Raw genomic sequence first — 15,068 nt, forward strand, 5'->3', positions numbered from 1 at the left:
TGTATAAAGACATGAATTGGCATGAACATATTTTATAAACAAAGATGAAAAATTGTGCTCCATATGTGTAATAAGAATTGTAGGGGCTGGGATTGTGGCTCAGCGGTAGAGCTCTCACCTAGCAAGGGCGGGACCCGGGTTCGATCCCCAGCACCCCATAAAAAAAATAAAGGCATTGAGTTGTGTCCATCTACACCTAAAAAATAAATATTAAAAAAAAAGAATTGTAATGCATTCCACTTTTGTGTATTTAAAAAAAAATCAATTAAAAAAAAAAGGGCTGGGGATGTAGTTCAGTGGTAGAGCATTCCCAGGTTCATTCCCCAGTACCACACATACACACACACACAAAAAAAAAAAAACTACTTTTTTTTTTTCCAATTGTCAGTCTGTTAGAGATTAATAAGTTTTATGATGCTCAGCATTGGTAGAAATGTAGAAAAAAAAAGTATTATTATTTTCCATTGGGACGATTGTAATTAGTGTGGCCTTTCTGGAAGATAGCCAGGTAGTATGTAGCATTTTTCAGAGTGCAGACCCTTTGCATGCACTTCTGTTGATTTCCTATAAAAATCATATAGGTGGGCAAAGATGTGTACATATATGGATGTTTAATGTAGTAATTGGAAATAAGTTCTGTACAGTAATAAAGCCTGCAATAAATGTCAGTATATTCATACAGGGCAACAGTGTATATTTAAAACAGCAGTGTAGTTGCTTTTTTTTTTGGTACTGGAGATTTAACCTAGGGATGCTCTACCACTAAGCTACATCCCCAGCCCTTTTTATTTTTTATTTTGTGACAGGGCTTTGCTAAGTTGCTGGGGGCCTCACTAAGTTGCTGAGGTTGACTTGAACTTGCCATTCTCCTGTCTCAGCACCACAGGTTACTGGGACCACAGGATTTGCCATCTTACCTGGCTGTAGTTGCATATCTTTTTTTTTTAATATTTATTTTTTAGTTATAATTGGACCTATATTTTTTAATTTTTTTTTTGTGGTGCTGAGGATCGAACCCAGGGCCTCACATGTGCCAGGTGAGCGCTCTACCACTGAGCCACAACCCAAGCCCCATGTAGTTGCATATCCTAATGACATGGACCATATCTGTGATGCATTAAGGAGGTGATAGAGCATTTAAAGGTTAGCCTATATAAGTAATTTTTACTTCGAATTACTCTATTGAGATATTATCCACATACATACAGTGCACCAATTTAAAGTGTACACTCCAACATTATTCAGGGCTTGCGCTCAATTTAATTTAGGAATTAGTAAGCTAATTTAGCTTTTCAAAGATATATTGTATCTAAATCTTATAAAAGTTTAATTTACCTTGAGCAATTAAAAATTGATCTTGAGGTTAGGTGTGGTGATGCATGCCTGTAAACCCAGCAGCTCAGGAGGCTGAGGCAGGAGGATTGTGAGTTCAAAGCCAGCCTCTGCAAAAGTGAGGCACTAAGCAATTCAGTGAGACCCTGTCTCTAAATAAAATACAAAATAGGGCTACGTAAGTGATTCAGTGGCCAAGTGCCCCTGAGTTCAATCCCTGGTACCCCCCCACCAAAACAAAAAATTGATCTTGAGTAATTCATGATAATTCTTTCATAATAGAAGTAAAATGATTCTTGATTTTTGGCTGGTTATTTTTTTAAATAAAAAATTAAAAAGCCTAAAAATAAACAAATAAAGTGTTTTTAGAGTGTATATGTGGTGTTACGAACATCACCACTATCTAATTTTAGAATATTTTTATTTCCTGTAAAAGAAACACCCTACCCATTAGTAGCCCTGATACCATTTTTATCCTGGTCCTTCTCACCATAGCCCTGAGCTACCATTAATTTTCTTCCTGTCTGTGGATTTGCCTGTTTCAGGCATTTCATACTGATGAATTGTATCTTATGTAGTCTTTTGTTACTGACATCTTCCACTAGTGTATTTTCAAGGATCACATGTGCTATAGAATATATTAGTACTCCATTTCTTTCTTTCTTTTTTTTTAATAATTTTAGTTATAGATGGACATAATAATACCTTTATTTTATTTTTTATTTTTGTGTGGTGCTGAGGATCTCAGACCCAGTGCCCCACATGTGCTAGGCAAGCTCTCTGCCACTGAGCCACAACCCCAGTCCCTCCATTTCTTTCTTTTTTTTTTAGAGAGAGAGAGAGTGTTTTAATATTTACTTTTTAGTTCTCGGAGGACACAACATCTTTGTTTGTATGTGGTGCTTTTTTTAAAAAAATTATTTTTTTAGAGAAAGAAAGAGAGAGAGAGAGAAATTTTTTTTAATATTTATTTTTTTAGTTTTTTCGGCAGACACATCTTTCTTTGTATGTGGTTCTGAGGATCGAACCCGGGCCGCACACATACCAGGCGAGCGAGCTACCGCTTGAGCCACATCCCCAGCCCCCCTCCATTTCTTTTTATTGCTGAATAATATTCTATTGTATGAATAAGCCATAATTTATTTATCCATTCATCAGCTGTTGAAACTTGGGCTCTTTCTCTGCATTTCGTCTTTTATGAATAATGAACAGCTTGTTATAAAACCATATTTCCTTCATAAAGCATAGAATATTATATACCAAAATATTAATAATGCTTATAAGTAATTTAATTATAAGTAATTTACATAATTGCTGAGAGCCATAGCTGAGTCGGAATGACACATGGCATTTTTGCCAGAACAGAGTGGTTGAGAGGTGATGCCAGCAAGCCATTGAGATGATGACAGTTATGTTAAGCGGTGTATTCAATTGCATGTTAGATCCCTGCTGTCCAGCTTGGCCTGCTACTTTGGAGTTCTCCTGCTACTTTGGAGTTCTCCAGGGGATTCCCGGAGAGTTCCCTTTGGTTGGGGAAGTGCTGGAGGAGGGATTTTCTGGAGGAGGGATTTGCGGTTGGTGTATGGTGGCCCGTATGGGAAGGAACCCGCGACCTTGGCATTATCAGCACCAAGCTCTGATGAATCCAAATTTAAAAAGTTTAGAGTAAAAAGGGTTATTTTAAGTTTATCTTTAGGGGATATATACCCCTTTCCACATAATTATGAGTAATTATAATTAAATTATGGTGCAACTTTGACTTTATTCTTTGCTGATTGGAACTGAATTGATTTGTTTGAAGAAAAAATATCTATTGGCAGAAAACACACTCCAGGAGGAAAATGCCAGTTTCTTCCTTTCTCTCTTTCTCTTTTTCTTTGAGCCTGTACCTCATTATATGCATAAGATTTCTTATTAACCAAACAACATTTATTTCAAAGCTCTTTATTATTTAAATGTTGCTTCCTTCTTAAATGTGTTTCTCCTAATATTCTAGGCACGTCTTTAATAACTCTAGATTATCAAAAATAAAAAAAATAGTTTACATATTTCATCTCTTTTAGTTATACCTTTTATTACTTTTATTCCTTTGCGGAAGATGCAAATAGTTGATTTCATACTCATTGGTTAAAAACTACTACTCATTCATGAGTTTCATGGGCACATTATCCAAGGGAGTCATTTCCATCGCTTAGGTGAATCCAGGCTCATTCATTGTGATTCAGAATGCTTAAAAATGCTTAGGGGTGGGTGGTTGCAGAGCAGTGGCGCATGCCTATAATCCCAGAAGCTAAGGAGGCTGAGGCAGGTGGATCACAAGTTCAAAGTCAGCCTCAGCAAAAAGTAAGGCACTAAGCAAGTCAGTGAGACCCTGTCTCTAAACAAAATACAAAATAGGGCTGGGGATATGACTCAGTGGTAGAGTGTCCCTGAGTTCAACCTCTGGTACACACACACACACAAAAAAAAATGCTGAAAAATCTTCTCTGGGAGGTGGAGCCAAATGACCCTGAATTTGAGGAGGGACCTGAATTTCTGAGGGAAGCACAGGCCTTCCTGAAAGTCAGTTCCATCTCTGGAAGGAAAATGAGACTGTTGTGAAGGGAGAGACTAATTCAGAGTTGAATTATTTACTTTTAAATTTCAATAGCTGGCGTAGCTAAATATTGCTGGTATTTTCTGATATTTGTCTGAATTCACATTAAAAAATTCACATTTAAGCCAGGCTCAGTGGCACATGCCTATAATCTCAGCGCTAAGGAGGCTGAGTCAGGAGGCTCACCAGACTCAGCAGAAGCGAGGGACTAAGCAACTCAGAGAGACCCAGTTTCTAAATAAAATACAAAATAGGGCTAGGGATGTGGCTCAGTGGTCGAGTGCCCTGAGTTCAATCCTGGGTACCAAAAAGAAAAAAAAATCACATTTATTTGAATATATTTACTGAGAATTTGCTTTAATAAGGCATATTGAAAACAATAACTGAATTATATTCAGGAGAAACATATCATGTCAGAGCCCTAGTGACCCTGTCATCTCCTTGGAGATGTGGGTACTCTGCAGGCTCTGGGCCTCCATGTCTTTGTGTGACTTACTAGTCCTGTTCCTCCCTACGTGGTGGCTTCCTCCCACCTGTCACTGGTTGAACACAGATTGAACTTAGATTCACATGTAAAGCTATTTAAACTGGGTTAGTCTTGATTTTTAGATTTGTTTTTCAGTCTTTTGCACAGTTTCTCTGTCCACCCCCGACCTTAGGCCATATTTGGGTCCCTACATGGTCATCTCTTTTCAGTTTGGTCCATTTCTGCTCCTTTTCATTACTCTAGGTTCTATTTTGCTATTTCAATCTTGTCAATAGTTTTACATCCATCAGTTTTTATTCAATGAACAAATAACTGAGTGCTCAGGATGCACCTTTCTGTGTGCTAGGACATCAGTGACCCTCCCTGCCCTCATGGAGGTTATAGCCTAGCAGGGAAGGTGCACATTAAATTAATTTTTTAAAACTATTAAAGCTGAGCATGGTGGTATGCACCTGTAGTCCTAGGTACTTGCGAGGGATAGACGGGAGGAGTTCTTGAGCCCAGGAGTTCAAGGCCAGTCTGGGCAACATAGGAAGACCTTGTCTTAAAAATTGTGTGTGTCTGTGTGTGTGTGTGTGTGTTGTGTTACTGTTAAGTATCAGAAAGGAGCAGCAGTAGTAGAATCAGTGGTTGCCTTCTAAAGAGAGGACTTTGTCCAGTCTGGAGTATCAAAAGATTTTTTTAAAGAAGCAAGTAGTATTTCAGTTGAACCTGAAGAAAGAGTGAGAGTGGTTGAAGGTGTGGCGGCAGTTGGTCAAGGAGTGGTCCTAGTGTTATCCTTGGTGTGCCCAGCAGGGGTCCAGGTCCTTGGTGTCCCAAACAAAGAATTGAACAAGCCTGTAGTCCCAGCAGCTGGGGAGGCTGAGGCAGGAGGATTGCGAATTCAGAGCCCACCCCAGCAATTTATCAAGGCTGTAAGCAACTTAGCAGCACTTTGCCTCTAAATTAAAAAAAAAAAAAAGGAATTGAGCTACTAAACAAACAGAAGTAACAGGCAAAGTACAGTTACATTGAAGGTGAAGGTAGCACTGTATAAGGTAGAGCGAGTGAGCCGAGCAAGAGAGAGAGAGGCTCAAGGCCCAAGTGTCTGGAATTTAATGAATTTAATGTTTTGTATGCCAAGCTGTGAGGTTTGTCTCTTCCCTATATTTATCTGATTACTCCCTTTGCTTCCATTGGTTACTTTAGAAAACCTAATTAGAATATTGACCTCTTTCCCAGTTGGCTACTTTAGACTAACTACCAGTGGTGGGAGTCCTCAGGCCATGATGACTCATCTCCCTGTCTTGTCCTCTAGGAATGTTTTTCTTGTACCTTGCCTCTGCCATCTTGGTGTCCCTCTGAACTCCTGTCTAACACGAGCAGAGAAGACCAGTGTGAAAGGCCCTGAGCAGGGAGAAACATGACATAGTTAAGGGACTGAAAGAAAGCCCTGTTTCTTTTCTACATTTGAGGCAGTTTGCATCTCTGCCTCCTCCAATAACGAGGGTCAGGGGACATCTTTTCCTTCAGATCATTTTTAATTGCTACACGTCATGTCTGCCTGCCTCAGGCAGTTCCCATAAGACTCTTCATAAGTAATGCGTTTGAAATTATCCAGAACTCTTGTTTACTAGAAATAAAGGAACTGTATTTTTCCTCTCTGGGTACCTTCCCAAGAGAGACAAAAATCTCCCTCATTAGAGGGGATGAGATAAACATTCTCTCAAAGGTGAAGGGTTCTGAGTGACTGGTTAGGCTTCACAGTGAGTAGAGTTACAGAAGACAGCGGTCATAGTTCAAGGCCCTGCTTTCCTCTTTCCTGCTGGGAGGACACAGGAAGATGAGTCCACCCTGGTGCTGGAGTTGGAGTGGAGCCCAACAGGAGTGAAGCTTTGAGTTCTCCAGGCTTTATACCCAGGATAAATGGCTCATGCACACTGGTCAGAATTTCGTGGGTAAATTCATTTTTTCAAATTAATAAACTTCAGTGAGTTTACTAATTTGAAATAGAATTTGGGGAGCTAGGATGGTGGCTCCGCAGTGGAGTGCTTGCCTAGCACCACATAAAAAAATAAGGGCATTGTGTTGTGTCCATCTACACCTAAAAATAAATATTAAAAAAAGAAAGAAAAAAATAGAATTTGGTTCATTTGTTCCTGTTATTCAGTTTTAGTCCACTCCCCAAATCCTTTCTTTAGAAAGTATTCTTCTGTTTTTTAAGTGTGAAACATTAACATCATTCCCAAAGCCAAAACCAGGAAAAAAGATACACTCAGTTTTGACCGCCCCACCCCCAGCCCTGTACTCTGTCTCCCTGCCTCTTATAGATTATTACTTCATTTATCTTCTGTACTGCCTGTTTCTTTTTGCAAAGACATCAAGATATATGTATATTTCCTTATTTTCCCTGCTTTCTTACACAAAAGTAATATGTTATATATGTCCTCTTGTACTTTGCTATTTTCACTTAATTTATTTTCTGGAAATTATTTTCACACTAGGTCCCTGGGATCCTGTGGGTCCTTTACATAGTGCGCAATACTCCATTACTGATGTGCATGCAGTTAAGCCAGCCAGTGGCCTATTTTGGAGCATTTAAGTCGTTTCCAGTGTTTTGAAAATCCAGATGATGGTACAATGAATGTATGAATTTATATTTTCATATTGTTAGAGGTTTATCTTAGTAATAAATTCTCAGAAGTGGGGTTGCGGGGCTGGGGATGTGGCTCAAGTGGTAGCGCGCTTGCCTGGCATGTGTGCGGCCCGGGTTCGATCCTCAGCCCCACATACAAACAAAGATGTTGTGTCCGCCTAAAAAATAAATATAAAAAAATAAAAATAAAAAAAATAGGGCAGGGATGTGGCTCAGTGGTCGAGTGAGTGCACCTGGGTTCAAACCCTGGTACCGCCCTCCCAAAAAAACCCTCTTTAAAAAAAAAAAAGAAGTGGGGTTGCTTTGTCAAAGAGCAAATATACAGTAGTTTTGTTGGATATTGCTAAATTCCTCTCCCCAAGAATTATACCATTTTGTATTCACCCTAAAAAACATATGAAACTGTTGCCTTTGCAACTTACTAGTTACATGTATTGTCCAGCCTTTGAATTTTTGGGGGTAGGGAGTACTGGGGATTGAACTCAGGGACACTTGACCACTGAGCCACATCCCCAGCCCTATTTTGTATTTTATTTAGAGACAGGATCTCACTGAGTTGCATAGCACCTCACTTTTGCTGAGGCTGTCTTTGAACTCTCTATCCTCCTGTCTCAGCTTCTGGAGCTGCTGGGATTACAGGAGTGCGCCACCGCAACCCGTGAGCCTTTGAATTTTTGTCAACCTAGATGGGTGAGAAATGACATCTCAGTGTTAAAATGGTATTTATTTTTTCTTTTTTTTTTTTTTTTTTTTGGTATGGAGGAGTGAACCCACTGGGGCTTAACCACCAAGCCACATCCCCATCCCTTTACATTTTTATTTTAAGACAGGGTCCAACTAAGTTGCTGAGGCTGGTCTTGAATTTATGATCCTCCTGCCTCAGCCTCCCAAGTCACTGGGATTACTGGCATGTACCACTATGCCCAGCAGCATTTCTTTTTTATTATGGGTGAAGGTGAACCTCTGTCCCTATGTTTGAGAAACAATAAATACTACTTCAAGTCTGTTGAGGTATAATTGCATAAATTAAGTTCACCTATTTTAAATGTTCTGCGAGCTTTGACAGTATACTTGCAGTCATTCATATGTGTACATATCTGTGTGTGTGTGTTTGGGTTTTGGTGTATAATCGTACAGATGTTTTAGGACCTTCATAGACTAATGCAGTCATTAACAAGGATAATCTCTGCCCAACTCTAATCCCTAGAAGTAGCTGGTCTGTATTTTTACTGTTTTTTTTTTTTTTAATTCTACCTGCTTTTTAAAGAGTTCTTTTTTTATGCTGAACAAAAGTTCTTTTCTTAAAAGTATGTTAAGCAGAATTTTTTAATTTTGCTAGGCACACTTTACATACCTGTAATCCCAGCTATTCCAGAAGCTGGGGCAAGAGGATCACAAGTTCAAGGGCAGCCCCAACAACTTAGTGAGACCCTGTTTCAAAATAAAACAAAAAGGTCTGAGGGTGTAACTCAGTGGTAGAGTGCTTGCCTAGCATGTGCAAGTCCCTGGGCTCAATGGCCAGTACCACCCCCCCACCCACCCCGAGGCCCCCAACAACAAAGTTTTTAATTTAATTTTGGTGAAATTTAATGTATCAGTTTTTTGTTTTATAGACTGCTTTGGATAGTATATCTAAGGCTATTTGACAGGTTTTCTTTCATATTTTCTCCTAAGACTGGCATAGTTTATGTTTTACATTTAGATGTACGATCCATATTTAGTTAATTTTTCTATTAAAGCATGAGGTTTGGTCAAGGTTCTTTTTTTACATATGAATATCCTTTGGCTTTTTTTTTTTTAATGACATGGCAATGAACTCTTAATTCTCCTTTTTTGAAAATTATGGGGTCTTTTTTTTGTTTTTATTCTGAAGTTTATTTTTATAAGGTGTAGAATTCTGGGTTGTCAGTTCTTTTTCTTGATTACTTGGGCTGGGGCTGTAGCTTAGTGGCAGAGAGCTTGCCTAGCAAGAGTGAGGCACTGGGTTTGATCCTCAGCATTCATCTTTAATTACATAAATAAATAATCACAAAAATAAATAAATAAAAAGATATTGTTCTTAGCTAAGTGCATTGACACAGGTCTGTAATCCCAGCAGTTTGAGATGCAGAGGCAGGACAATCAAAAGTTCAATGCCAGCCTCAGCAATTTAGCTGAGGCCCTGTCTCAAAATAAAAATGACTAGAAGCCTATAATCCCAGGAGGCTGAAACACTTTGAAGCCAGTTCAAAGTCAGCCTCAGCAACATCAAGATGCTAAGCAACTCAATGAGATCCTGTCTCTAGATAAAATACAAAATAGGGCTGGGAATGTGGCTCAGTGGTTAGTACCACTGAGTTCAATCCCCAGTACCAAATAAATAAATAAATAAAAATAAAAAGGGCTGGGAATATGACTCAGTGAGAGAGCACCCCTGGGTTCATCCCCAGTACCAAAGGAAAAGAAATGTTCTACTACCTTTTTGTCTCATACTTTCTGATGAGAAATTCACAATTCGTAGTCATTTGAATATTTGTTCTCCATTATATAATCTGACTTCATTACAAGATTTTTCTTTGCCTTTTGTTTTTGGCTTTCAATTTTATTATGATGTGTCTAAGCAAAAGTTCTTTGTGTTTTAGCTTGTTTGGGATTTGCTGAGATTCTCTTCATTTTAGAGTCTTCTATTCATTTATTCATGTTTTACTGATATATAAAAATGGGCTGGAACTGTAGCGTGGTGGTAGAGTGTTTGCTTGGTATGTGCATTGGTTCAAAACCAACAAAAAATGCATAAAAATTGTATGTATTAGTGGGGTACCATGTGATGTTTCAATATATTTGTATGTTATAAAAATGATTAATCAGGGTAAACATATCTGTTTCCTCAAACATTTATCATTCCTTCATGGTAAACACTTTTAAAATCCTTGATGGTACTGGTGCTTGAACCCAAGGCCTTACACATGCATATTTAGTCCATGATCATTATCTGCAGTCACCCTCTTGTGTGATAGCATGAGATTCTTAGCCGTGCCTGTGTGCTGGGGATGAATCCAGAGCCCTGTGCATGTACCTAGAGATTATTGAATTTGTAGATTTTTATTTTTCGTTCACTGTGGGAAGTTTATAGTCATTTTTTTCTTCAAATAGTTCATTAGTGGTGCTTTTTCCTGGGACTCAAGAGACAAATGTTAGGCTTTCTTTTTGTCCCACAGGTCTTAGAAGCTCTGTTTTGCTTTTGGGGTTTTTTGCTTTTTGGGGTTTTTTTCCTCCCTCTTGTTAAGATAGGATGATTTCTTTTGCTTTGTCCCCACTTTACTGGATTTCCCCCTCTGTCTTCTCTATTCATCTATTGACCTATGCCATAAATTTTGAAATTTTGATTATTATATTTTTCAGTTTTGAAATTTCCTTTTGGTTCTTATTGCCACCTTCTATTGTCTTTTCCTTTGCAAGTAGTTGAGATTTCCTTTGTCTCTCATGTGTTGATCAATTTTCTATTGTTTTCAAAATTTGAATTTCATGCAACTCCTGGTCTTCTTCAAATCCTATGGAGAATTTTGATATTTTTAATTGTTCTTTTTTTAATTTTAATTTTTTAATTGTTAATGGACCTATATTTTTATTTACTTATATATGGTGCTGAGAATCGAACCCAGTGCCTCACACATACTAGGCAAGAGCTCTACCACTGAGCATTTTAACTTTTCCTATAGGCCATAGGTTTGGATATTCTGAGATCATAAGTTCTCCACCTTCTTAGGGCTGTGGTTCCAGTGTTCTCTCAGTTTTCAGGCTCTAAAATTTGGATCTTTCCCTCATTTTTGCCACCCAATGGCCAGTGGGTGGTGGTATACCTGGAGAACAATGCCTTTGGTTTATTGTATAGGTTGAATCTTCACATGCACAGCTCAGGGGTTAGGCTAAGAGTTCATTTAAAAATATATATATAGTTTTTTGGTGGTGCTGGGGCTCAAACCCAATACCTTGCAATCACTAAGCAAGCACTTTACCAGTCCCATCCGCAGCATCCCCAAGCTACATCCCCACCCCCATAAAAATCTTTGTGAGGTAATTTTCCTGAGCACCTTTCTCTCACTGATCTCTTGAATACTTTTTGTCAGGCGCCATGCCCTGGTGTTCTAGCTAGGAAGTTGCTTCTGTTTCCCTCCTGTACCGAACACCTTCCCCGCTGTTTCTGGCTCCTCATCTGGGTGGCAAGAGGGACTTCCATAGTGCTCCTATCTCAAGTTTTGGTTGCCTCTGCTGTGATGGCTGTTGTTAGCCACAGGGTTTCTTGGGGTGGGACAGATACCAAGAGGGAAAGAAGAAGAACGCAACAGAGATGCCCCTTGTGCTCTTGGCCTGCAGTACTGTATTACTGTGTCCCTGGGCTGTCGCTGATGCTACCTTGGGATTGCCTGGGAGCTCCAGCCTGAGAGAAAGAAAAATCTACAAAGCAAAAAATGGTACTTTCCTCACTGTGTCCCATCCAAACCCATCTCCTGTGTCTCAGACTGGTGGGAGTGGACTTTTCTCAAAGCTCTTTTTGTGCCCAGTATCAATCCGGTTTCCGGTTTCACGCTGTCCCTGAGCCTAGGCCAGGAGACACCAGAACACAAAACAGGAAACTGACCGTCAGTTTGGTGGCATTTGGTGTCCTCCCCCTCTTGCTGGCTTATTCTTCAGAGTCCTCAGCTAGCTTCTCCCTGCATTCCACCCAGGACTGTAGCTGCAGTCAGTGGGAGAGAGCAGAGTGTGCTAATTCCTAAAGCTTTTCATCAGTGAGCCCATTGGAGAGTGGTTTAAGTGGAAGATTATTTAAAGAAATTCTTCAAGCAAGGAATGGAACAAACAGTGAAAAATGTGAATAACTTAGATCTCTTTTTTTCCCCATGTTTCCTTGCCTGTTATCAAAAGCTTTCCCCCATCCAGCTGTCTAGTGTGCATTTTCACATCTTGTCTTGATTTTAAAACTTACACATGACTTTTTTTTAAAAGTATAGATTTTAAAACAAACTTTTAACATTAGTTTTTGAAGTGCCAAAGATATTTTGCATGTTATGGTTTAGATATGAGGTGTTCCCCAAGCTCCTATGTAAAAGAATGCAAGAGAGTTTAGAGGTGAAATGGTTGGGTAATGAGAGTCCCAGTAGGGATTAACTGGGTGGTAACTATAGGCAAGTAGGGTATGACCACAGGAGGTAGGTCCCTAGGGGTGTGCTTTTGGGTTATCTATTTTGTCCTGGGTGAATGGAACTCTATTTCCCGGTGCCACATCTCAGCTGCTTCCCTCTGCCACACACTTCCACCGTGATGCTCTACTTCACCCCAGGCCCAGAGCCACGGAGTTGGCCATCTGTGGAGTAAGACCTCTGAAGCCATGAGCCCAAATAAACTTTTCCTCTTCTAATTATCCTTGTCAGGTCTTCTGACCATGAAAAACAGAAGACCTGACTAAAATAATGGGTGAAGTTTATGAATCCGATGATTGTCACATTGAGTAAAATTTTTAGTTATTATTGGACAATCTTCAATAATTTGATTTTAATATACATGCTCCTTATATGTCTTTCTTTAACCAGTTGTTCATTATTAGTGTAACAAATCATGTATTGAAATAAAACCAATTTTATTAAGGCTGTATAAAAACAGTAATATTTATTATGACTGATTCCTGAGCTTTTTCATCTGACCCTTCTGCATGCTCCTTCAAAAATCACTTCACAGGGGGGCTGGGGTTGTAGCTCAGTGGTACAGCACTTGCCTAGCATATGTGAGGCACTGGGTTTGATTCTCAGCACTGAATATAAATAAATGAATAAATAAAGGTCCATCAACAACTAAAAGTATGTATAAAAGAACTTTAAAAAAAAATTATTTCCCAGAAAAGGATACTTAAATGACCAGTGAAAAGGTATTATTGACTTCATTAGTCAACAGGGAGATGTAAAATCAAACCAATAAGCAATGCCATCAATATAACTAAAATGTAACATAGATAACGTCAATTATTGCCAAGGACATAAGATGCCATACCTGTAGGAACCTTAAATTGGTACAACCAATTTAGAAAAGTATTTGGCAGCATCAACTAAAGCTAGTCCCAAATATGAAGATCCTATAACTAGCTATTCCATTTCTTGGAATTAATAAATAGAAATGTACACATATGTCCACCAAAAAGAATGTACACAAGGGTTTAGTGTGGTCTATTTATATTAACAAACACTGGAAACTACCCAAATGCCTATCAGCAGCAGACTAGATTAATGAGTTGTGTAAAGTCACATGGTAGAATACCACATGAATGGAGTATAACTAACTACTTGAGCAATCTGAATGAACCTCCCAAGTGTGATGTTGAATAAGAGAAGTTTCTATGTAGATTTAGGTATGGGTTACCTGGATGTGTTCACCCTGTGAACATTCATTCAGGGGGCTGGTGATCTGCGCAGTGGAAGGAACATTTGCCTAGCATGCAGGAGACCCTACATTTGATCCCCATCACTGCAAAAAAAAGGAAGGAAAATAAGTTTATCATCCATAAACTTAGTACTTGCACATTTTTCTGTATATATTTTATATACTTCAGCAAAAAGTTTACTAAATGAATTAAGTTTTGTTTTTCTATTTTTGCTTGTTTTTATTTTTATTTTTTAAGCTTTTTAAAAATTTTTTTTTGGGGGGTGGTACCAGGGATTGAACTCAGGGGCACTTAACCACTGAGCCACATCCCTAGCCCTATTTTGTATTTTATTTAGAGACAGGGCCTCACTGAGTTGCATAGCACCTCTCTTTTGCTGAGGCTGGCTTTGAACTCACCATCCTCTAGTCTCAGCCTTCTGATCCGCTGGGATTATAGGTGTACAACACCATGCCCAGCTGTTTGCTTGTTTTTGAAAGATTGACCTTTAATATATCTATTACTGGCCACTTATTGAACTCATAAAATGGAGTAATTTTTCAGTTGATTCTCTTATATATTATAGATGATTCTTTCATCAGAAAACTAGGAGATCTTATCTTCAGAAAATTTTGTTTTGTTTTTGTTTTGTTGCTGAAGTGGAACCCAGGGCCTCTTGCATGCTAAGTGTGCTCTCTGCCACTTAGTGACACCCCTGTCCCCAGGAGAATAATTTTTAATGCCAAAGAAACAGACATAGAATTGCTTCTGTAAGTAGCCCAAATATCTAAAAAAAAAAAAAAAAAGAGGGCCTGCCGCATGCAGAGCTTGCCTGGAAGAGCCTCTGTTTTCATTGTCCCCTCTCCCTTCTGTGGGCTCATAAACCTGTGCAGTATAAGAACTCAGAACTAGAACACGGTGACCTTTGTGCTGACTTTTTTAAGGGAGCATCATTTATATTATATTCACAATGCCTGGGATGCGGGTAAATGCTAGTTGTGTAACATAATTCTGTTTGTCCCTCCCCAACCCCTTCGTTTTGTTTTAGGGGTTTTTTTGTTGTTGTTTGTGTGTTTGTTTTTGCAGATCTTTTCACAGATGCTGCTGAGACTGAAAAAATGGCCAAAAGTTTGGAAGATTCTGAAGGAGTTTATTTTGTTCCATCTTTTAGTGGATTACAGGTACTTTTTTTTTTTTTTAAGTTCATGGCAATTGCAAACATTTTTCTGTTCCCACCACACCCCAAATTATGTATCTGTCACTCTATTACCTGAAAATTTGGCTGCTGAAAATAAATAAGATGAAAGGTACATTCTAGGACTGTGAAGTTGGGCTCTGGCCCAGCACAGATTCCATAAGAGAGCAGAATGTCCCTTAAGTGTGACCCTGCTGGCTTGGCTTGTACTTGCAGAATTCAGCTGGCTTCTGCTTAGAACTCTGTCCCTTGGCAGACTTAAGAGTTGGCAGGTTTGTCATAGAACTTTTACATAAGACTGAGGAGGATTACTTTATCATGACTAAAAATAGTCATTTCCTAGTAGGGGGAAAATATATCAGTAAATGGGCATTCTGTACCAAATAGAAAGTGTACCATTGGGAACCAGAAAAATAATGTCAGGGCATATTCACA

At 38.9% G+C, this 15,068-nt stretch overlaps 1 protein-coding gene across 1 annotated transcript in view; it reads left to right on the forward strand.

Moving 5' to 3' along the window:
* Gk5 (glycerol kinase 5) overlaps window positions 1-15,068 on the forward strand; it is a 77,858-nt gene that overhangs the window by 45,762 nt on the left and 17,028 nt on the right. The window contains exon 12 of the mRNA XM_046431746.2: window positions 14,525-14,619. Coding sequence (XP_046287702.1) covers window positions 14,525-14,619 — 95 coding nt within the window. The remainder of the gene's footprint in view (window positions 1-14,524; window positions 14,620-15,068) is intronic.

Source organism: Marmota monax, unplaced genomic scaffold, assembly GCF_021218885.2.
Source record: "Marmota monax isolate L192 unplaced genomic scaffold, Marmota_monax_Labrador192_F-V1.1 WCK01_AAM20220418_F8-fsc00022, whole genome shotgun sequence".
NCBI lineage: Eukaryota > Metazoa > Chordata > Mammalia > Rodentia > Sciuridae > Marmota > Marmota monax.